Source organism: Lepus europaeus, chromosome 8, assembly GCF_033115175.1.
Source record: "Lepus europaeus isolate LE1 chromosome 8, mLepTim1.pri, whole genome shotgun sequence".
Taxonomy (NCBI): domain Eukaryota; kingdom Metazoa; phylum Chordata; class Mammalia; order Lagomorpha; family Leporidae; genus Lepus; species Lepus europaeus.
Window position 1 is genome coordinate 58,467,506 of NC_084834.1, and position 25,538 is coordinate 58,493,043.

The 25,538-nt window shown below is 38.0% G+C and overlaps 1 protein-coding gene across 3 annotated transcripts in view; it reads left to right on the forward strand.

Annotated features, from left to right (window-relative positions):
* Positions 1–25,538, forward strand: part of PDE5A (phosphodiesterase 5A) — a 164,505-nt gene that overhangs the window by 99,302 nt on the left and 39,665 nt on the right. For all 3 annotated transcript variants that reach the window (XM_062199687.1, XM_062199689.1, XM_062199688.1), the window contains exons 11-14: positions 1,550–1,609; positions 15,573–15,719; positions 20,362–20,487; positions 23,095–23,189. In XM_062199687.1, the coding sequence (XP_062055671.1) occupies positions 1,550–1,609; positions 15,573–15,719; positions 20,362–20,487; positions 23,095–23,189 (428 nt within the window). The remainder of the gene's footprint in view (positions 1–1,549; positions 1,610–15,572; positions 15,720–20,361; positions 20,488–23,094; positions 23,190–25,538) is intronic.

Consider the following 25,538-nt stretch of genomic DNA (forward strand, 5'->3'; position numbering starts at 1 on the left):
TGCTTCTTCCGTGTTCTAGTGCTCAACATGTATTAGCAAAATTAATCTTTGCTCAAATGTTATTTTTATTTTCAGTGTGATAAAAATGTTTTAAATTAGAATGTGTTAGGTTATTCTTTCATTCATTTTTCCATGTGCGTGACACTTACTAATAACAGGCCAGTTCATAGTGCCAGTTTTAGTTTTTCTTTTTCAACAGACTGCCTCTGTGGTATCAGCAGGAGCAGGTGACCAACCATGACCTGTCAGTTTCACATGGGCAGAAGACAGCAGCTCTGCCTTCCTGAGGTTTCCTAGTCTCTAATGTTCAAATGCTAAAAGAGATTCCATGCAGCATAGTATTCCAAATTTTCTGATTCACAAGATGGTAGATACATAGAACATTTGGCTTTAGAGTTCCTGGCTCCTGGCTTCAGTATGTTCCAGCCATGACTGTTGCATACATTTGGAGAGTGAATCATAGGATGGGAAATTCTCTCTCTCTCTCTCTCTCTTTCTCTCTCATTTTCTCTCTTTCTCTCTCTCTGTCTATATAACTCTGCCTTTCAAATAAATAATATTTTTTAAAAGTTTTACTTAAACCAAATAGCAATACTTATATAATTTTCTCTCTTTATATTTGAGTCAGTTTGTATTATTATATTTTCATTAACCAGCCTTTCAGAGAGACTAAAGTAAGGACTTCAAAATTGCTACACTGACTTCTTTCATGAATTCTTTCCTGTCAGGAATATTGTTGATGTTTGTGTCCTAAATTATTTTTCTTTATCAGATACATCTCTTGTCTGTTCATAGATCTGTCCACAGATCTATAAAATAAGATCTGATTATTTTTGCTTTAGAATTCTTTAATCACTATTTTTGTATTCCTCTATTTTATTTTCCACTTATCCCAAATTATTTTAGCTTTTTTTTCTGTTTCTTATTGTTAAGAGTTGAAGACTTAATACACATGCTTTTCTTTCTTTCATTTGCCACTGAAGAAATTTAATGGTCAGGTATTTTTTCCTTAGAAAATTGCCTTCTTCTTTCTCCTCTTTCCATCTTCTAGGTTCCTTGCTACTACTTTCTAATCTTTGAAATAGTTGCCTTGTATTTAAGAGTTTTTCTATGGTAGTTCTAGGCCTCATCTGAGAGCTACTTCTAAACTATTCCCTTTCCACATATCAACATTAAAATACCACTTTTTGCAAAGAGTGTTTTCCCCCTAAATTTGTACACAAGCCGGAATTAAAAAAAAAAAAAAAACTTCAAAATTTTCTACATGTTAGAGCCAAAGTTATGAGTAATGTGGCTTATAAACAATGTATTCATTCTCTCAATACTGTCAGAATAAAAGCTCCAAGGGTTTTCTTTGAACATAGGGATTATAACTTTTTGTGAGGGTAGCAGCAGAATCTGTGGAACAAAGCAGCAAATGAGGATTGCTCTTCTGAGGAGACTAGTTATTTCTGAAAGAAGTCTTAGCAGAATTGCAAACTTGAGCCTCTAGTCTGCAGTCCTTATTCCTCGCCTCTGTAACCTGGACTCCTCTTTTCTTGCCCTGTAGGTTCTGTCCTACCATGCTTCAGCAGCAGAGGAAGAAACAAGAGAGCTCCAGTCTTTAGCGGTAATGCTCTTTCTCTTTAAAAATTACCATCTACATACATCTAATTAATACACAAATATACATTTCACAGGATAGCTGCATTTACTAGTAGTTATCCCCTAAAAATTTAGTAAAATTTGATAAATATTTAGATAAACACTCATAAAAACTCTTTTTTTGTTTACTTTCTAAGAGCGGTACAAACTCACTGATAGTACAAGGTAAAAGGCAATAATTTTTATTGACTTGGTGGTACATCACATGATTTCAGTGTTTCCCAGTAATTGTTATAATCTTTACATCTACTTTAGGCCAAAATTAAATTTAGTTTTGAGTTCCTGGGGAAATGAGGACAGGTGACTACCAGGTTGGTTGTTTGTCTAATGACAGCATAGATTTTATAGTTTATTACCAACAGTCTACTCTGCATTATCAAAGAAGTGAGAGTGAGTTTAATTTCTGTCCAAATGGCTTATAGAATGCTATTTGAAATTGGTTTCAAATAAGGTCAGTTAACAAATTCTCATCACATTATTTTTTTGGTACATGATAACAGAAAAACACATTTTTATGTGAGTAGACATGGCATATGTTCCAGGTCTTGGATGAGATGACTTTGACTGGAGTCAAGAAAATTTGAGGCACTTATGCATTTGCAACCAAGTCTGCCTTCTGAATTTCATGTATTGGCTATGACATACATAAGGTCTATGTGAAGTGTGATGAGAGTCACATAAGAAATGGAAAGAATGTGAATGGCTAGTGTCATTAGCATAATATGCTAAAACTTTGACACCCATATATACATTTTCTCATGTAAACTGCACAACTACATTAAAGATCACACTGATGCCTAAGAAACCAAGTAATTTGCTTGGAGTCGTTGAGCCATGGAGTAGGGAAGTCAGGACAGGATACAAGCTCGGTCTCCACCCCAAAGCTCTATGTATAACATCTGCTGTAGTATTGTATAGCCAAATTATCCATGACTCAGATTTTTTGATATAGGTGTTTAAAGATTAATAGTGCTATTGACCAAAAAAAGTGGCAATATTAAGAAGGAAAACAGGCATACTTGATTTAGGACAAGAAAAATTTGAGTTGCTGGTGGAACAATCAAGTGGACATGTTCAACAATCAGAAAAGGCAGCATAGAGTGGTAAGGAGGTGGTGGTAAGAACAAGATGTAGAGATTTAATAGTTATCTTTCCATGGTAGAGGAATCATAGGGCTGGATCAATTGGCAGAGAGTACAGAGCAGTGTAAAAGACTGGGATCAGAACTCTTGTGAAGACAGGTTAAGATGGAAGCAGCAGGAAAATAAACCAGCTAAGAAGATGAAGAAGTAGTAATTAATAACAGAGAAAGGATTAGGGTAGTACAGTGCTACAGAAGGCAAATTAGGACAGTTTTTTTCCACTCATATACATTACATTGTTTTTGTATTCTATGTATTACCACGCATCAGAGAAAATATATAATACTTGTCTCTTTTTTGGGGAGACTGGCTTCCTTTGCTAAGCATATCTCCAATTGCATCCATTTTGTTGTGAATGTCAGGATTTCATTCTTTCGTGTGTCTGAGTAGTTTGGCGATCCCAGTAGTTGTAGCAAGGTTGAGAAACAAGACTAAGAAAAGACTGATGGATTTGTCAATGAAGTGATTCTTGAGAAAGCAGTTTCAATGATGAGAAAATGGAGGAAGTATAAATAGATATTTAAAAATAACTTTTATGTAAAACTGAAAGGGAGTGGAGAAGTAGATATGAAAGATTAGCTGAACGGTGAAGTATTTTGTTTGTTTTGTTGTGAGTTTGTTTCTCACAGGCAAGGGAGCCAGTGTGTTCTGAGATAAATGGGTGAAGGTACAGGTGTGAGTGTGACACAGACAATCCCAGACAAGTGAAGGCCATGGGCTCTAAAGTGGCCTAGGCAGGAGAGACATTGCTTTTACCAAAACAAGAGGACAGGAATGCTAACAACAGCTGCATTTATTAAGCACTTCCTTGGCATGCTCTAAGATATTTGTGTACTTAACCAAGTGTACTTTTTAATCCATCAAGTATTATGTACTAAACATAATTGTACAGCCGGAAGTGTAGCTTGTTTACGCCAGCATCACCACCAAGAATTCACTCCACTAGGAGGTAATGATAGCCATGATGTCACTAGGCAATAGGAATATATCAACTCCATTATAATCTTATATCATCACTGTCATACTTGCAGTCTGTTGTTGACCAAAATGTTTTAACAAAGGTTTCTAGATTGAAATTTATCATTCGCCTCAGTCATAACTGGCCCATTTATTTATTCTTTATAAGAGGATATAGTTTTCTGGCCAGCGCTGCGGCTCAATAGGCTAATCCTCCGCCTGTGGCACCAGCACACTAGGTTCTAGTCCCAGTCAGGGTGCCAGATTCTGTCCCGGTTGCCCCTCTTCCAGGCCAGCTCTCTGCTGTGGCCCGGGAGTGCAGTGGAGGATGGCCCAAGTGCTTGGGCCCTGCACCCCATGGAAGACCAGGAGAAGCACCTGGATCCTGGCTTCGGATCACGCTACGCGCCGGCCGCAGCACGCCAGCGCAGCACACCGGCCGCAGCGGCCATTGGAGGGTGAACCAACCAACGGCAAAAAGGAAGACCTCTCTCTCTCTATCTCACACACACACTCTCTCACTATCCACTCTGCCTGTCAAAAAAAAAAAAAGAGGATATAGTTTTCAACTAAACGTGTAGTGTGACTTGAAAATTATCACACAGAAAAATACATATTGGAGAACATACAGACACTGCAAGGTTATTTAGTCCTAAAATGAAAGATTACACTCTTTAGGTTTTATTTTAGATAAATAAAAGCTAGTAAATTCTGAAGATAATGATAAAAAAAAAAAACCAGTAGTATATTAAACTTTTTCACTTTGCTTTTTTTAATCTTTTTTAAATGTTTATTTAATAAATATAAATTTTGAAAGTACAACTTTTGGATTATAGCATTTTCCCCGTTTTTCACTTTGAAAACAGTGTAGTCTTTCAGAAAAATCTGAAAATTATTTCCTCAATTATGTTTATAATTTTAGCCAGAAATGACACTGTCAGAATAACTGAAAATTGCTGTATTGTAGTATTGTTCAAAACCATCTGCTCTTCCATTTGGAAAATAGATTTCTGGCAGCTGCAATGAGAAATTTAGGGCTACATAGCTTGCAGGTCAAGTAATCCATTGAAATTCGTTGAATTTCAGCAACTGATTTCAATTCTAGTTTTCTATCAATCAAACAAATGTCTTTGCAGCCCAGCTACACAGGTGTCTGCATCATCCAGCAGTTACCAAAATTGTTGTCCTTGTCCTTTATCTGATTGTTTATTTCCAGTTAAAACCTAAAATAAGTTGAAAAGCTATTGAATGTTTTCTTAACTTCCATTTCTTAAAACATGTATTCTGAAAAGAAATAATGTACTGAAATACACAAAATGGTTGTGCCTATCTGGAAAAGTTCACTGATTACGACAGGATAACTAGTTAATAGGATGTTCAGAATCCTTATTTTTTTCCCCTTGCTTTGAGTTGTTTTGTCCCATTTTTAATCTAAGCTTCTCTTAGCTTAAAATTGGATGTGACAAAAATAGGGCTTTAAACTGAACATTTTGCCATATGCTTTTTATTGATCCTGAGTTGCAGGTTATTGAAATAACAATAAAACAACATTAACTGACTTGGCTATGGTTATTAGAAAGCTAATTGGTTAAGATATCAGAATGTAATAAATGTTGATTTCTAAACAACCAGAAAGTGACCGATTGACCAATCAATGTTGTCCATCTTTTATGCCTTCCTCTCTCGGTAGCAGAGCAGTTAATTAACATTAACATTAAAGTAAACTAGCCTCTCAGTTTTGCCATGGAGTCCGTGCTCGATTCAGTTCAGTCGTCACAGCTTCCACTTTATTGCAGTATCTTTAATCAGTGGTGATATATTTAAAAGCAGAAACTCTGGTGATCCTGAAGCATTTTCTGTACCACAACAGTGAGATGAGAAGCTTACTCCACAGGCAGATTTCCTAGGATAGGAGTCCCCTCATCTTGACTTCAGCCTTTCTGAACTAGAAATATCATAGGGCCACAGTCTGAATCAGACATGCGTGTGGTTGCTGCAGGTGACAGCACCAAGAAGGAGAACCAGGGACCTGACTCAAATCTCTGATGCCTAGGAGAAAATCTGTGTACAGCTCAGCATCCTTACAGAAAGATGGTCATCACATTCCCTCACATTTTGGGAACTCTCAGTGGATAGCCAAATTATAAACAGAAAAATGTTAGCAGATATTTTAATAAAGAAGAGTAGACCCTAAGATCTTGATAGCCAGGATCACTGGACTGTGGCAGTCTGTGGCATCCAGGAAGGCATCCTCTTTCTAAAACAGTGCAAAAAAGACTCGGAAACAGTGCTTAGACTTCATGTAAGCCATCAGTTGATATACTCATTATTATAGAAGTCTGCAGCATTAACCAGTCTAATCTTTTTCACATAGAATCTTCATTTGATATTTCCTGACTTCATTTGACAAACTAATCTTATCTCTTTTTGTTGATTTTACTAGTGGAGGACTAGTAAGTATACAATGGTAATTATGGTTCCAAACTATGGGGTACTCTTCTTGAGCTTCTTATATACAACTGTTGGATATAGTGCAAACACTACAGCTTCAGTACAGGTTTTATATATAGAACTACATAATCAAGTTGTTAACCATATCTTGTGTTAATCCCAACTGTAGTCATAAATTTACCCTAAAGTTTTTCTTATAAATATGTTTTCTCAAAGTCTTGACATTAGTACGTGTCTTCTTTGTAAGCTTTTGAAAAACTGAAATTCACTATCCAATTTTTTATACTCTGTAATTCTTCCCTATAGAGATTCAAGGAAATCCACTGATATGAATATAATGTTAAAAAGAAAGGAAAATCACATCACATAGAGACAGTTATTTAAGGAAAACTTAAGGCCCCTTTGTGCCTTATTTACTTCTTTACTGCCTGTAAATTTTTATTTTGTATAATGAGTTTCATAAAATACACTTCCCTTTTGATATTACTTTCTCATCTGTATTGGATTCACTTGCCGATTACATAATGATAAATTCTATAGACATAAACTAATTGTATGGTTTCTTTTAAAACAGATATTAAAAGTGGGAAAGAGAAAATTATCTTCTGTAAAGTGCAATGCAAGAGCAATGTGGTGGCTATCAAAGGGGCTATATCCAAAAATCTAGAACTAACCTTTATTTAAAAAGTATGTGGAGTTCTTGGTACATATGCCATTGCCACCCCCACCCCCACCACCTCCACTGAGTATTATGGGTATTGGTGGGAGCTGACAGGGAGAGCTTAAAATACTTTGCAGAAGACAGCTCCTTATAGCCACTGATACAACCTATAAAATTTCTTACACTAATTTTGTCCCTGAAACATAATTTCCTTAGAAAATGAATCATTAGGATTAAAATTGCTCTTCCTCCTTACATTTATAGTGAGGAAATACCAAGGAGTAATGTAACAAAATGCTTACTAAAACACTGAAGCTAATTGGAAGAATTTGACATTTTATGGCAGAATGAGTTCTGTTGCTGCCCTTCTTTTCAGACTTATTTTAATAAATAACTCTGAATAAGGAGCCTTTTCTTACTAGCTGGCCACTGGGAGTTGTTTCCAGTTTCCACAATTTTTATTTTGGCTCTTGAGATTTGATAGTTAGGACCTAAGGCAGGAAGAATGTCTTTGATAGCAGTGTGACCTTTTCTGTGCAGAGAATACACAATTGAGCAAATTGTGTAGCCAGATAGCCACATAGCTTTATTTTCTCCTGAGGTTACCAATGACTTTACCACAGGCTAAATATAAAACTTTTTCATGAGGCATCCACTAAAAATAAGAAACTCAATTTTAAAATGATCATTGTATTTTACTTTACTCAAGTGTGTTATTTTCCATCAGTGTATGCTTTATGGGCTTCAAGATGCCCATACACTTTATAGATGTGTTTCCTCCGGTAAAGTTTCATTTCTCTATCGAGTAAACAGAAAAGTACCCTCCATGCTTGTATAAAAGGGTTGTGTGCCCTTTCTGCTGTGTGAATGGCCTTCAGAGTGACAAATACCCAACACTGAACAAAAGAAGGGGTAACATTTGTCGTAAGTCACTGATAAAGCTCAGAAAATATTCTCTTCAACTACAAAATGTAGCTACATGTAGACTTGTCATTGTGTTGTTAGGGATCACTTGTGCAAGCTCCCAACATACTTCTGTTTTTCTGCATTTCCGTTATTTATGTCTCTCCCATCAGGCTATTGTTTCTTTTAAAAAATATTTATTTTATTTATTTGAAAGACAGAGTTACAGAGAGAGATAGAGACATAGAGAGAGGTCTTCCATCCACTGGTTCACTCCCCAGATGGCTGCAACAGCTGGAGCTGAGCCGATCTGAAGCCTGGAGCCAGGAGCTTCTTCTGGGTTTCCCACGCAGGTGCAGAGGCCAAAGGACTTGGGCAGTCTTCTACTGCTATCCCAGGCCATAGCAGAAAGCTGGATTGGAAGAGGAGCAGCCAGGACTAGAACTGGCGCCCATGTGAGATGCGGGCGCTTCAGGCCAGGGCTTTACCCCACTGTGCCACAGCACCAGCTCCAGGCTATTGTTTCTTGAGTCTTGACTTGATAATAATATTTAATGATTGCTTAACAAGAACCTGGTGTTTTGTTGAATGGCTGCATGAATAGATTTTGGAAAGCCCAGTCTTTTAGAAACACTATAATCTAAGCATGACAAAGGAAAAATAACAAGTCAAGCTGCTTTGACCCATTCAACAAGATTTTGCTTAATTCTTCCTTAATATAATTAATAATATATAATTAATATAATTAATAAGCTAGAAATAATTGGAATGTCGATTTTACCTAGAAAGCAGCCTGCCCTGTGATCTCAGGCAAATATATGACTACTCTTTGCCACAGTGTCTTTACCTAAAATAAGAACATAACACAACTATTTATGTCACAGAGCTGTAGTACCCATAGTTCCTGGAACCTGTGCCGCCACCATCATCACTCTGCCCCCCTGAGCATTAGCTACTGCTAGTTGCAGTAATACTTTGTTCCAGAGCAAGTAGGGGAATCGGTTTTCAATATCTAGTAGTAACAGCATCAAGATTTCTATGTCCTTGTTATTTTTTAAGACTTTCTGGACAAGCCATTCTACTAATGCACATTCAATGGATTATACAAGTAGATGGAAAACATACTGAAGGAAAAATATCATGTGTTACAAGAACAAATGTAAACCTTTTGTTTATAAAGTAGAACCAATTCTTTACCTGTGGGGAGTAATCTAGAACTGATAATTTCAAGTAACTTCATTCCAGAGATGCTACAAAGTAGAAAACTTACTGATTGCTATTTTATCATCCTGCATTTCCAGAGTTCTTGAAAGTGAGAGGATTGAACTTGAATGACACCTAAGACAAGCTGAAGCTGAATTTTTTAAATTATATTAATGAAGTATTCGTTATGCAGATGAAAAATTATAATTAAAAATTTTCAAAAGCAAATAAAAATAATTGAACTACACAAGAAGAACATATTTGTTGTTTCTTCCACAGTATGGTTCATTACTAATAAGAACATCTGTGTTACAGCTCTTTACCAAATTAAATTTATGTGTAACATTTCTGCATAATGTGGAGAACTGTTTAGGTGCTTTATGAAAATAAAAGAACCCTACTCCTTTATTCTTTCGATATTTACTGCCTACCTCATGCAGACCTTATAAACACCCAAATACCTTAGGTGTTCCAAAAATAAAATGAATAAATAGTTGCATACATATGGCATAATTATGTCATATATGATTACAATCAGAGAAAAGAACTCTGTAAAGTGTAGGACATTGTGAGATTATGTAGAGATATTCTAGAGTTTATGGTCTGAAACACCCATAGGTACTGGGATCTTCTCAGGTGTTTCCATCCCATTGCTTGACGCTGCATTCCTTCCTAATCAGTGTTCCTTCGCACAGGAGGTGTGGGAAGTCTATGGCTTCAGCCTACGCTGTAATTCTCTGATCTGGGACAACCTAGGTTTTGGCTGCCTCAGCGTTACAGTAATGTTTTAGGAAATCCATAAGAATTCTAAATCATTTTCTGATCATAATTTGATCAGAAACTTAAGGTCCAGAACATTTCATTTTCTTTCTTTAATCCCTTCAATGCAGCAAGGGGCACCCCAACCACCTTGCAGTTTCTGCCCTTCACACTATAAGGCAGTCACTACTAGATGCACAAAAAGCCATTTAATTCTAGAGAACCACAAGTGATCATTTAAATGATTGTTAAAGGCTATTGATTACTCATACTCTACATTAATATAGTGGTTCTGTCCACCTTGATCAGCATCACCTGGAAGTCACAGAAACTGCCAAGCCCCACACCTAGGTTTCTGATTCAATAGGCCTGTGTTAGAGCCCAAGAATTTGTATTTTTGCCAGGTTACCAGATTCTGCTGTTGGCTGTCCAGGGACCAAACTTTGAGAGCCACAGCTCTATTGAAAAATGTGACCACCTTTTGCCTTTAAAACCACACAGGCCAACTATCCAATCCCACAATCCTACCCTTGAGAGTATGTTGTCTACAGACACTTTTGCCAAACAGAGTATCGTCAGGGCTCAAGTGAAGATAATAGAAGCAACTTTAGCTATTTAGGCAGGACAGAAATTAATTAACTGCCTTCAAATATTGAAAGGGTTTGATGAATAGCTACAGGAATGACTCCCAAAATAAAACTGCAGATCTGGCTCACGATGGAAACATCGATGTAGACCAGAATCAGAAAGCCACTGGTCCATCCACTTCATTCAGAATCAACCATCCTCGCATAATCTGGGAGTCAGAAAGTTGCTTCCAGAGCTGTATTATATCCTCTAGACATACATACACAAATCGGTTTCCCACGTGGCACCACGTTAGTTTGAAATTCCAGTATACATCACTGGGGAAACCAAAATCCATCTGGAAAACTAGCTGCAAAGGAGTCAAGGAAGTGTATATTTTAATTTTCTAATCTCTTCAGAAAGCTCACAAAAAAAAAAGAAAAAAAAGGTTGAAATAAATATCTCGCTATGGTATCCAATACAGGGATTGTTGAATGTTTCCCTGATGCGACTAATACATGAAAAATCATGGGAAATAATTCATGTTTTGAAATCTTGTATTTATATATTCCAGTTAGAAGAGAAAGAGTTACAGAGACCCAGAAAGGCAAAGTATTAATTAACCTTAAAGACAGATGGCAGGGGCAGGCATTGTGGCACAGTGGGTTAAGCCACTGCATCCACTGTCAGAATGCTGATTTGAGTCCCAGCTCCTCTGCTTCGAATCCACCTTTCTGCTAATGTATCCAGGGAGGCAGCAGATGGTGGCTCAAGTGTTTCGGTTCCTTATACCTGTGTGGGAGACCCAGATGGAATTCCAGACTTCTGGCTTCAGCCTGGCCCAGTCTGGGCTGTTGTTGCAGGCAATCAGCAGATGAATTAGTGAATGGAATCTCTCTTTCTCTTTCCTCTCTCTCTCCCTGCTTCCCTCCGTCCCTCCCTCTACTCTACCTCCTCCTCTTCTTCTTGTCTTCTGTCTCTCTTCTGCCTAGCAAGATGAAAATAAATATTTTTTTTAAATATGGCAATTTCAACTAACTCAGTTTTCATTTCAAACATTATTGCTATTAGAGGCTACCACAAATCAAACCTAACCCTCTTCTACACTCATGCAGAGACTAGGTCCTCTATTTAAGCTATAATTTTGTGGAATATCCCTTCTCCTCTTGTGAATACTCAAGGTCAAAATGATGTGTATGAAATCAACCATGAAAAAATGCAAGATCATAACCATGAAAGTACACCTATCCTTTTACCTTAAATGCTGACGGAACCAGAGGCAGAGTTGGGTCTCACATAGGAAGGTCAGTGGCAAGATTTAAACGCCATTGGTATCACATTTTGTATGATATTTGGTTCCAAAGGGAGAAGGCAGCAAAACGTGCTGGAACCCTATGGACAAAGAGATTAATGTACCATAAACTCAGAGAATATTACATCTTAGAGTGATTCTAATTAAATTTTCTCATTTTACAATTTGAAAAAGTAGTCAGAGAAGCTGACCATCTTGTGACAGAGTCAGTGTGATATCAGGACTGGAACCCCCAATAGCAAATGTCCCTTCCTACCACATGCTTCACCTTGTAAATGTGGCAGCTGATCTATGATTCTGTCAACTGGTGATCAAGTTCATAGTTAGCTCCTTATCAGTCATATAATATTTAGAACTGCTTTGATCAGAGATCATTGGGAAATAAAAATATTTTTATGACTGACCACTGCCTCCTTTAACTCAAGAGACAGGTCCACTCTCAAAGATATCCTGAGTTCCACTCAGTTTCACTGAATTTTTTTTGAGAATAGTGAAAAGGGGGCCCAAAATATTTTTAGAAAGGTAACTTCAGTGAAGAATTTCTTTTAAATAATAGCACATGCAATTAAAGAACTTAGAAGAATATATATAGTTTCAAGCTGTTTATTAGATTGACTCTTTAACCCAGTGAGTTTGTCTTTTTATGCTTCTTATTTGCCTAATTTGACACAAATTAAAACTATAGACTTACAAGAGCTTAACCATATTTGAATCGATCGCTGAAATGGCTAAGTGCTGTTGCCTGAGAATTCATAGCCATTGTGCACTCTTGTGGAGGGAGAAACAGGCAGTATTTGGTGGTTTAGGTGGTATCATGGTCATGGTTGTAGAGATTTCAAATTGGATTATTTAACCATAAAAGTGCACATACATAATATTTTATTATTATATAAAATCCTTAAAATGTGTTATTTCTGTTAGCCTCCAAAACAGTAATGCAGTAAAGTTATAGCATCCCCTTTAAAAAGTCAGATAAATTTCACTTTGCAAATTCTAACAAATAGAACCACCACAGGAAAAGCTGTTAACATCTGAAACCGAGAATGTATGCCCTATCCCAGAAATATCACATACTTTAATTCCCAGCTATTAGTAAAATTTAGAATATTTTGTCTTATGAAATGGTGAGAGGGATAGGTTTTACTGAAAATCACCTTTACTCCTAACCTTTCCAAGGCAAACAACACAGAATTCCTTTGTGATGGTCAAAGGAGCAGATTACAAAAACTTTAAATGATTTCTGACTTTCTCTTGGCATAGTAATCGATCCCCAAAATTTGGAAACTCTGGGTTCCTTACCACAAGGCTCTAAAGGAAGAGTTCTGCATGGCCACATGGGGTCAGCTCAGAAAGTCTGAGTCCTGGTGTGGCATGACTGAAAAAACAAGATTCCTTTCTCTTGGTGGAAGAGGGGTTGGGGATGAGGGTGCCGTACATATTAGAGAGAAGCACAAGCTGTGTTGGCTCCCTCTTTCTTGTAGCTTTTAGAGGATCCTTTGTGGAAGGAAAGAAAGAAAACTTCCTGCTGTAAGAATAATGATGCCCTAAGGAAAAAACATCTGTTCTCCTGTCTAGTGCAGTGTGTTTAAGGAAAGCAGCTGTTATCTGCTTTGAGTTAAAAGGTGGGATTGTTTCCACCTCCACACTTGCAGAACTGGAGTTTACTGCTCCATCTCTGATGTTGGAGGCTGGGGTAAACAACTAGGGCCTTTATCTAAACATTTTAAATCCTCCTCTCTTCCTCTGTTTCAGCCCACGCATTAGCATGTGGAACTGGCTTAACAGAATGCATATTTTCTTGTGGATTTTCGTCTTGGGAAAGATTGTTAAGAGTAGGAAGAAGATGACATTCATTGAAAGTTTAAACAGGTTAGATACATGGAAGTGAAATCTGAAGGCCAGGATAAGCAGAACATTCAAGTGCCCACAGCTTGGTAGGGAAATCTAATTGCTCCATAAGATTTTATTATTTTGTCCCCATTTTTTTCCCTCAGAAAAATGGCAGTGAAGCCAGATGTTTATAGAAAACCTAAGGAGTTTAGGGACCTGTTCCGATTTCTTACTTTTTCTTCCCTCTGCCCCAAATCAAATAAAAGGCTCTTTTCATCAGATTAATCTCAGCTTGATGTTCACAAAGTGCTGACAGAGTAAATGGTGAGCGGTGGAGGGGTGGGGGTTCCTGCAAATTCCAGTGCCCCCAGGGCCCAGCAGGAAGCCTAGGAGAGAAGCCCCAGACTCTGCTCAGTCTGAGGGAACCAGGGCTCCTTGGCTTGGCCAGTTGTTACTTCCCAGGAACTGGGGCTCAGGACGGCCTGGTTTTTCAAGAGATGCAGATAATCTTTTCTTGTTGATAAATTCTCCCAATTTTTAAACGGTGTAAGAAATCTTATGATTTTTTTTTTAAAAAAGTACCAAACAAAATAGATGGGAATGCACCTGCCAAGTCTGCAGTTTTCTACCCAAGTTGAATGGGCTTCACCTTCCCAAGAAGCGTCCAGAGCTTAAAAAAGGAACTTGGGACTAGAATCTAGCCTAGCAATTAAAACCTGGGTTCAATTCCCAGTGGGATCCAGCTCAGGACTCCAGCTTCCTGCCAATGCATACTCCCAGAGGCAGCAGTGATGGCTGAAGTAGTTGGGGTCCTGCCACTCACGTGGGAGACCTGGATTGAGTGCCTGGTTCTTGGCTTCAGCCCTGCCCAATCCCAGCCATTATAGGTAGTTGGAGAGTAAACCAACAGTTGGGAGCTCCCTCTCTCTCTGCCTCTCAAATAAATGATGAATAACATTTACATTTTTTTTAATTAAAAAAAACAGAATTTACTAACAAATGAGGGGAATGAGATTTTATTCCTTCCCATTCACTTAATTAGCATCTGTATTAACAAATATTAAAACTACTCATAATTCATTAAAAAATATAAGATGCAGCCTCAAGTGTAGATCCCAGGGTAGTTCGGGAGTCAAAGAGAAACATAAAATTAAATTATAGTAAACTTAATATAATTAAGCAGGCCCAAGTGGGGCTAGCTTCAAGGGGCACTTTCCTTCTTTGGATGGGAACTGGGTCTTAAAGGAGTTCCCCAAAGAGTAGGCTCTTTACAGGAGAAGTAGGAGGTACAATGGAAACACTGGTGAAAAAGAACAAGTTATGTTTGAAGAAATTGCAGATGTGTACTATGATTAAATGATCATGAAATCAAAACCAAGGCTGTTAAAAAAATCCCCCCTACAGAAAACAAAAGTAGCTTCCTGAGATCCATCCCAGGCATACTGAATCAGAGTCTTCAAGTGATGGTTTTTAGCGGACACCCAGGTAACCGTCAGGATCAGGACTGGGTAAAGCAAGTGTGGTGAAGACAGGTTCTGCTGGTTTGCACCGTGGAGCTAAGTTACATCTGTGAGCAGGGCAGCCTGCTTGGATTAGAGGCCTGAAGCCTTCCCTTCGCTAGCTGGATTAGTTAGCATTAACCTCTTTGTGTCTAAGTTTCTGAGCCTGAAAAAGTAGAGTTAGTGTATCCACTTCATAAGGCTGTCCTGAAGATTACATGTGAAATGCTTAGAACATTACCATCATCCTGCTCACCACTTGATTCTCAGCCTAAAGCCAGGGGAGGTACCAGAATGACTTCTCCATAAACAACTGCTGAATGAGTAACACCAGGGATGCATAAAGAAGCTAAATCCTTGGGGATCTTCATGCCACTTAAGGTTCTAGGTATAATCTCAGGGCAGCACCCTGTCCTCTCCTAGCCTAGCTGGAACTATATTTGTTACCCAACGTGACTCAGTTTAAAAAAAAAAAAAAATGTTAAGTTGCTCCTATACGATACAATTCCAGTGTGTGACTTAAAAAAAAAAAAAAAAAAAAAACACAATTGCTATATCCCAATAGCAAAATGGGAAAACTTTGTGAACTACAGCTGCTTTAATTAACAGTTTATTTTACTTTGTTTTCCCCCTCTGTACCTAAGGCTGCTGTGGTGCCATCTGCCCAGACCCTTAAAATTACTGACTTCAGCTTCAGTGACTTTGAGCTGTCAGATCTGGAAACAGCGTTATGCACAATTCGGATGTTCACTGACCTCAACCTTGTGCAGAACTTCCAGATGAAACATGAGGTAGGAGTGATGTCTTTTGGGAAAGTGTGTGTGTGTGTGTGTGTGTGTGTGTGTGTGTGAGAGAGAGAGAGAGAGAGAGAGAGAGAGAGAGAGAGAGAGAATTGATTTTGAGTGCCATTAAGGAAGAGGAAGAATTAAACTTCACCCATGAAGCTGCTATCACCTAGTACATACCTGATATTTTGAAAGAAATATCATCAACTGTTAGACATTTATTGGGTTCCCAGCAGGCTGAATAAAGGAGAGTGGTACTAAAAATAAAAATAGAACAAATGGTTTAGAGCAGTGGTTGAGGGGTGAGAGTGGCAAGAGAAGCAGCTGGAGACAGAGGTAAGCAAATCACGTAGGACCTTGTAAGCCATTCAGAATACTCTGGATTGCATCCTGGAAACAGTGGTGAGGCACTGAGGAATTTGAAGCTGGGAAGTTACACAATGTGATTGCCGAAAGTTATGATAACAATGTACAGGGGAGGACAAAGCAGAGTCAACTCCTGGGGGAATGAGGGAGGAGAGGGGATTGGTGTGAGGCCAAGCCTACTTGGAATGAGGTCACCTGGATGGGGTGAAGATGAAAACTGATTTTAACCATTTATGTTATCTTATTCCTCTCTCAGAAACTACAACTTATATAAGTACCTTTTGATATCAGTTTGGAGATACCAGAGAATTCAATTTTGTTTCATAAGAGCTGCATCTATAGCATCAAAGAATAAAGGAGAGCAGAAAGGACTGTTTGGGAAAAAAAATTCAGTAATCTTGCCTTTAGAGTTATTTTTTCTGGTCAGCTGAATGTCTGGTCTCCCTCTACAGCTTTCTTATCGGGAAAATTAAATATCTTGAAGGCCTCTACCATTTAGCACTCCATTAATTCACAGAATGAAAATGTATCAACATACACTGTGTACTCAGCATTTTGCCAGGTGCATATTTCAGCAATGGGCTGTCTCTGCTGTCAAAGCCCTCGTGGTTAGGAATGAAAACTAAGGGTGAATACAGATAAGATTAACAGAGCATCATTTATGGTATCACTAGAGAGAGAAACTTTAAGTATCTGTCTTCATTACCTAATCCTCAAATGCTATCTGCAAGCCAGTCTAGTTTTTTCTTGAATTTAGCCAAATCTTATATGAGGATAATTTAAAAATTTGTGGAAAATAGAATTAGAAGATGTTTATTTTGATGCAAGAGATTTTTAATAGTTCTTGCATTGTTTTTTCATAATGCGCACTTCTAGAAACATTTTGAAGTACTCTCATATTACTCTTTTTAGTGTAGAAACAAAGAACAACTGTCCGAAGACTGTTCTATAACAGTACTTGACTTTTGTTAGAATGTATTAAGGGATATAATGTTATTTATTATTTTAACAAGCTTTAAGAAAATACTTTTGTTTTTTATTGTCCCAGTATTACAATTGAAGGAATTCAGACTGCATTATAGATTAGCAAGATCATGGATTTTGAGTCATAGTTCTACTAGTGATAAACCCTATTTCCCTGAGCAATTAATCTCTCACACTGTTACTTTCCTCATATGTTCATAAAGGGAAATGTTATTACTTCCCTTGTAGGAGTCTTGTGATACTTGCACATACAGCAATGTGCTGTCTGTATATATTTGTTTCTGTGTCTGCAATTCTGCTTAACACTTGGTGCAGAGTCCATGTCAGTTATCATATTCTTAGGCCAAATTTTCCTGTTATAATCACCCATCAGATTTCTTTCTTATAGGTTATAAGACTCATTTGTAGAAGCCTTCTCTATTAATAGGATGAAGATCTCATTAGGAGCCAGAGGTTCTAAATGTCAAGCTTAACACTGCATTTTGCTAATTATAGGACCCTATAAATCTACATAATGTCTCAAATCCTTTTCTGTTCCTGAGAGGTCCTATGCTGGAAATTAGTGATGATTCTGGTGAAGGGCTTGGCCAGAAAAAGAATGTGGTTTTTGTATTTTTTTAATGAAATTTTTGTAAGTTGATCTTTTTTCTTGTTTGGCTTGCAGATAGCATTTGAGGATTAGGTAATGAAGATAGATACTTAAAGTTTCTATAGCAATATTTATTCTTATCTTTTTCTTGGATTTTGTTTATTAGGAAAATATTTCTTTTCAATGTCTGATTCACCTACCTTCCTTTTCTATTTGAATAACCACTATTCTGGTTCTGGCCAACATCAACTTGAACACCATAATCATTCTGACTGGCCTTCCTGCCTTAGTGCCTCTTCTGTTTTGTTTATTTCAGATATTATTGTCAGTATAATTTTAGTATGATAAAATTAAAATGTTACTGCTGGAGAGGATGTTAGAATTATGAAGCTGCTCTGACAAAGACTATTCCATATTGATAGATGTGTCCTCCTGTCTTGAAGTGGCTTCTGAATATTGAGTTACTCATCAGTAACCACTGTAATCCTTGCCTCTTGCTGATCTCTGAAACAGAAACAAATCTGAATGTGTGTTTATTTTACATGCCATCTGTCTCCTGAATTTTGCCTGCCCTACTTTATGCCACAACATATGTTTCCCTTCTTCAGAGCCCTACTCAGTGTCTGTTGATGGGAGGATTCTAGGATTGACTTCATGCCACTTGGAATGCTGTTTGGCTGTTTATAAATTTGCAGTCTCTATTTTATGTTTCTTTATTCCTTTGATATATGCACTTTTATTATTTTCACTGCTGACTGAATTTCCTAAAGGCAGGTGTTGATCTGTGTTTTCTTTTTTTTTTTTTTTTTTTTTGTCCCCTAGCATCTTAGGAAGCCTTCCAAATTGTTGGCGATTGATTCAGTGTGTTGAAAACATTCTCTAGAGCCATCCAAACTATAAATAACTAGAACTAGTTATGTACAAAATACTGTTACAAATTTGAATGCTTAAAGCATATCCAAAATTTCCTGTATGCTGTTCAGAACATCTTGATAACAGAATCTTAAAACTGAGCTTAAATCTAGGTATTAGCTAACTACTCTATCCATTGGGTTATCCAATTCTATTGGGTCTATCTTAATAAAATCTAATAGAGTAGTACATCAGGAATTATGTTCCATAGAGTCATTTTGGTCATTGTTTCACATTATGTGGCATATATAAATATTTATTTATATCTGTAAATTTTTGATTAGTAAAAAGATATATCCAAAAGTTCTTTGTTTTTTACTGCTTATTTTCTTGCTACTTTAATTAATCGCAAGCAATTTTCTATATCATGCCATTTTATAATTCCTAAACATATCAAAGAAACTTATAGCTCTTAAAAATTCTTCTAGTAGGATTAATCCACCATATTCTTGATGGGCTTTATTCAGAAAAGATCATAATGAAAGAAGCTGCAGTGTACTTAGGGTGAACACATGTCAGCCATCGGTGCATACAAATTCTCTGCTTGATATACAGCAACTCAGGGTGAAAGAGTTTGGAGACATTGGGTTCTTTGTTATCAGAATTCCCTGTGAACTGAGCCATAAAACAGAAGCAAAAAGATCTGAAGAGAAATGTGAGAATATGAAAGCATTCATTTTCTACCAAATCCTCTATAAGCAGTTTCCAACAACAATGAAGAAACCTTGTCTGGGCCTACTTCTGTAGCCGATCATATTGTGTTGAATATTGTCAAAGCAACATTCTTTTTCCATTCCCTAGGGCAGTGCTCTTTGTGTTTGAAGCATCCCCAGTGATATATGCAAGAGAGAAGCACATATTTATTTTTGCAAATCCCCAAAGAATATTAAATCATCCAGATTGAAGAGAGGCAGATTCTGATGCTAGCACAAACACAGAATAGCCATGTTTAGGGCCCATGAGTCCCTGGGGATTTTATGTAATACACCACTTAGAAGTTGAATTAAACACAACTTGGGATACTTGCTAAACAGTCTATCCTTTTTCCCATCTTTGAAATTACTTTTTTTTTCATGTGGACCCCAGGGCTTTATTTTGCATATATATATAGAGAGAAGATTATATATATATATATATATATTGCATATATATATATATATATATATATGATTACCTCTTGAAAACCAAGAAGTACCTCTGCCTGAATATTTAAGCACAGTTTAAAGGACAATGATTTAATGATAATAGTGGCACTTATAGCTCTAATTTGTCCTTGATGTTTGATATATACTTTGTTCCCAGCCCACTTCCTCAGAGCTTTGCACTAAATACCTTTGCAGATACACAACACAGAAATGTGGAAAGAACTTGAGAGTGGCTGATTTTTTGGCTCTCTAAAAGTGAAGCCATACAGATGTAACTTTTGGACTGTCTTAATTGATGACACAGGATGTCTTATCCTTTAAAGATCTAGTTAGTGCCCTACCCTAGCCATGCCAGATAGACCTCTCAGAGATGTCTTGCATTTTACATCTAGCTTAGTTAATGTGGTGGTTAACACTGTAGACTCTGGAGTCAAACTGCTCATGTTTGAATGTTGGCCTCTTGCTAGTGCATGACCTTCAGCAAGTTACCTCTGACCGTCAGATTTCTCAGCTGTGAAATGGTCAAAATAGTAGTGCTGCTCTCTACAGCTGTAAAGATTAACAGTGAATGGTATGTAAAGTGCCTAGAATATAGTAAATGTGTGATAACTGTAAGCAATTGTTGTTACAGTGTATGCTTTATTTCCTAAAGGTTCTGTGCAAATGGATTTTAAGTGTTAAGAAGAATTATCGGAAGAATGTTGCCTACCATAATTGGAGACATGCCTTTAATACAGCTCAGTGCATGTTTGCTGCTTTAAAATCAGGCAAAATTCAGGTATTTTTAAGAGCCATTCATATATTTGAGACATTTTGTCACTTCATAGTAAAATATACAGCATAATTTTTTATTGTGTACTAGTAATTGAAAATATTTACTTCTACTTACAAAAAAATTCTATTTTGTTAATTAAGGAGGACTCATGGCAACATACTTAGTTACCAATTTTCTTTCATACATAATATATATTTAAAATATTTGGAATAAATCATGGAATCTTTGAGACATTTTCACTATAAATAGTCTGGGAAAATAAATTTTTCCTACAGAGGAAAATAGTACAGCATTAAGAATAAAAAAAGTATTCTATTTCTCATGTTCACACTAAACCTGCTCCATAGTAGAATTCTTCAAAAGCTACCCAAGTTCTGCATTTGGCCTCATAGATAACTCCAGCATTCTCTATTTTACCTTCTCTGGAGCACTCACCTAGTTTTACAAGTACTCATTTGTGTTAAGGTTTGGTTTCATGTACATTGACCAGAGTCTGTTTCAAAGGAAGATCAATACAGAAAACATTTAAGTAATTCATTCCTTTCCAACCTTTCCAAGCCAAATTTTATCCATATCTCTGTCATTAGATTCTAACTTCAGTGGGAATCGACTAGTTATTCTAGGTAAGTGATTCCAGGCATCCATCATGTAACAGTGTTTGTTTTGTTTTGTTTTGTTTTTTTGACAGGCAGATTTAGACAGTGAGAGAGAGAGACAGAGAGAAAGGTCTTCCTTCCGTTGGTTCACCCCCTAAATGGCCGCTACAGCCAGTGCGCTGCACCGATCCGAAGCCAGGAGCCAGGTGCTTCCTCCTGGTCTCCCATGTGGGTGCAGGGACCCAAGAACTTGGGCCATCCTCCACTGCCTTCCCGGGCCACAACAGAGAGCTGGACTGGAAGAGGAGCAACCGGGACAGAATCCGGCGCCCCGACCGGGACTAGAACCCGGTGTGCTGGTGCCACAGGCAGAGGATTAGCCTATTGAGCTATGGCGCCGGCCGTAACTTTTTTTAATTCAGAACTCCCCTGCTCATTTTAAAAAATAATCTAAAAATGGTATTCTCTCTCTATACTGTCATAGGTTCACATTTTAACTCAATAGCTCTGAAAGAGGTCACTGTTGCCAAGAAGTCATGATATTGTTTTCCTGCCATAGCAAACATTTGTAAGAAATAGGATAACCTGGCCGGCGCTGCGGCTCACTAGGCTAATCCTCCGCCTTGCGGCACCGGCACACCGGGTTCTAGTCCTGGTCGGGGCACCAATCCTGTCCCGGTTGTCCCTCTTCCAGGCCAGCTCTCTGCTGTGGCCAGGGAGTGCAGTGGAGGATGGCCCAAGTGCTTGGGCCCTGCACCCCATTGGAGACCAGGAGAAGCACCTGGCTCCTGCCATCGGATCAGCGTGGTGCGCCGGCCGCAGCGTGCCTACCGCGGCGGCCATTGGAGGGTGAACCGACGGCAAAAGGAAGACCTTTCTCTCTGTCTCTCTCTCATTGTCCACTCTGCCTGTCAAAAAAAAAAAAAAAAGAAAAGAAAAGAAATAGGATAACCTGTGTTGGGATATGGAAACGTCTCAAAGATTATTACCACTGAAAACTATCCTTGTTTTTTGTGAGAAATAACAAAATAATGATTCCTCAATATGTTATAAAACCTATGTAGAGTGTTTATAGAGTTCCGACAGAAAAGAGATGAAGATGATTTTATCCTCTTTTTTTTTTAACTAACGAAGAACAGTAGTGTAGATAATACAAATGGCAGATACTCAAAATTAATATATATTTGAATTGGGAATATATTATGCAACTTTTTAAAACAAACTTTGCATTCCTAATCATCTGTTTTCTGTCCTCTCACTTAATATTCACATCACCCACATCCCTTGAGGACCAAGCAACTGATAGTAGAGTAAAGCAGAACCTGCAGGGGACTAAAAGAAACCCAGGCTTTAAAGTTTATTATGTGGGCCAGTGCTATGGTGTAGCAGGTAAAGCTGCCTCCTGCAGTGCCAGCATCCCATATGGGTGCCAGTTCAAGTCCAGGCTGCTCCACTTCCTATCCAACTCTCTGTTATGGCCTGGGAAAGCACTAGAAGATGGCCTAAGTCCTTGGGCCTCTGACCCCACATGGGAGACCTGGAGGAAGCTCTTGGTTGTTGACTTCGGATCGGCCCAGCTCTGGCTGTTGCGGCCATTTGAGGAGTGAACCAATGGATGAAAGACCTCTCTCTGTGTCTGTCTCCACCTCTCTGTAACACTGCCTTTGCCTTTCCAATAAATAATTTTTTAAAAAATCTTATAAAAATAACAAAGGTTATTATAATTCCACATATATAAAATTAACAATTATTGGTATTTACTGTAGGCAGTTTAATTTTTTGAGGTACTCAGCTCTTTCTGTTGATAAGGGACATTTGTAGTAACCCCATCTTAAATGACAAAATACAGCCAATTCCTTGGAGAGCAGGATTCTAGGATGAGTCCTTTGTGACTCTAAAGAAGTGTGTATGTAAAGTGCTGAGGGAAAAAGCAGGCCACAGAAAAGATGTAGCACATCACCCTTTACTGAGTAAGGTCTCCCCCTTTCTCTCCTCCATGCCTTTGGTCGTGCAGAACAAGCTCACTGACCTGGAGATACTTGCATTGCTGATTGCTGCACTAAGCCATGATTTGGATCACCGCGGTGTGAATAACTCTTACATACAGAGGTAAGACTTTCCCCAGCAAAATAAGGAAAAGTTCCCTTGAAATTATAGGACTGTATTTTTGTTAAAGTTAGAGCCCCAGCAAAATCTTATGGTACAAAATTTCAATTGGTCAAGGTCCTGTAATATACTCTGGTTACATTCAAGGGAAGTGGGAAAAATAATGTAAGCCCAATCTTCTGTTGGTAATGTTTCAGCCCCAAAATTGAAAAAAATATTTATGTTGAGATTCTTATTTCATTAAATAATTACCATGACATTTGATTTAATTTATGTGTACCCAGCTTAAGAGCTTCTTTGGAAAACTATTAATACTCGTTCAGTAAAGGTAGAATTTCACCCGAGAATAGAAAAGATAATATTTGAAAAGGGCTTAGCTCAGCCCTTGTGTACTTAGGAAGTGTTCAGTAGAAGGCAGCTTTGGGTCTTGCTGGAAGTACTGTAGCCCAGTGTTGGAGAACTTGAGCTCAACAGTCAGATTTGGATTCAAATCCTAGCTCTGCACAGTCCCTGTATGGCCCTGGGCAATGGAAGCACTAATACTCCCACCTCGTGGGGTTGGTGTAAGTTTTAAGAGATCACACACAATACCAAGTAGCATCCCCAGTGCATATATTACCATAAATGTTAGATTTTCACAGTCAGTGCTTGAGAAGGTTGTATCATAATCACCAGAAATCTGCTCCTTGGCTGGTTTTAAGAGTAAAATACCAGGGCTGGCACTGTGGCACAGCAGGTTAAGCCGCTGCCTGCAGTGTCAGTATCCCATATGGCACCACTTCCAGTCCTGGTTGCTCCACTTCCAATCCAGCTACCTGCTAATGCACCTGGAAAAGCAAGAGATTGGCCCAAGTCTGTGGGTCCCAGCACCTACGTGAAACTCCTGGCTCTTGACTTTGGCCTGGCCCAGCCCCAGCTGTTGGGACCATTGAGGGGTGAACCAGAGATGGAAGATCTCTTCTCACCTCTCCTCTTCTCCTCCCCCTTTCTCTCTCTCTCTCTCTCCTCCTCCTCCTCCTCCTCTTCCTCCTATTCCTCCTCCTCTCTCACTCTGCCTTTCAAATTAAAAAAAATTCATTAAAAAAAAAAAAGAGTAAGATACAAATCCTTTGGAAAGAGTTTCAGACTCCTTCAAAGGCCATAATTACATGACATTTGCAATGACAACGAAGATGTTAAAGGTGACATAACTTTTCATCAAATTGTTGAGCCACTGTGGTATTTGTATTTTCTTGCAAATATTTGAAGAGTCTACATTTTAATGGCAAAGTATCTTACTAATGAACATTTTTTAAGTATGCAAGTGTTTTAGCTAATGGAGAGATCTCTTAAGGAAATTCCAGATGTCTGATATCTGGAGGGAATTCCAGAAAGCTCTCTAATCACATTTTCTTTATCTAAACAAATGGAAAACTTCATGTAAAAAGAATTGTAGTGATGTAGTAACATGTCCTCTGCTGACCTTCGATGGGAAAAGATAGCAAACTCTTGCTTGAGTGGCATGGTCTGGCCGTTTCCTCTTGAAAATCCACTGCTTTGGAAAACTGACTGGGTAACATGTCCTTTGTCCCCTGTACTCTGTCCTGTGATTGTGCTCCTCCATAAACACTGAGAGTAATCATGAAAGGGGCACCAGCATGAGAAGAGTAAGAGCACAGAGTCAGGCCGCGTAGTATAGCCTTTATGATCAGCATGACCAGAGTCAGCTTTGGCTGTGTTCGTTCCCCACTTCAGAACCGAATGGCATGATTGCTGCATGGATTACCAGTGTGTGCATTGCACTAAGATGCTGCATTGCCCTCCTGTAGACTGAAGACAACACACCGTTTTTTCCATTTTGTTTATTTAAAATAATTATCTGGAAAAAAGTCATCATCTCTTCAATAAAAAAATAAATAAATAAACGTCCTGGGAAAAAGTCACAGACTGCAGAATCTTGCTTTCACACACACCAAAAGCAGACTTCCATCAAGTAATAATTCCTTTTTTAAGTTAAAGCAGTTTCAGAGATTTTTATTTCTTCCTACATCCTTGCGGTTTGAGTAAGGGAAACCAAAAATTTTCCAGGAATATTTCTCTTTTTTCTTTCCTTGCTGGTAACTGAGTGATACTCAAAGTAGGATGTTTTAAACCAGGGAACTCTTGGGAGAATATGAGTACTGTAAAAATTTCCACATAAAGAACTCATTTAAAAAGGTATATAGTGTCTGGATCTGAATCTATCAAACCAATATGTAAAGAAAACCAAAACAATAAAAAGTGATACAGAAATAAGAGCAATACTTCAAAAAAAGAAAAAGTGCCATGGAGTAGCAAAGTTAAAAACTAAAATTCTCTTCAGTCATTTTTGAA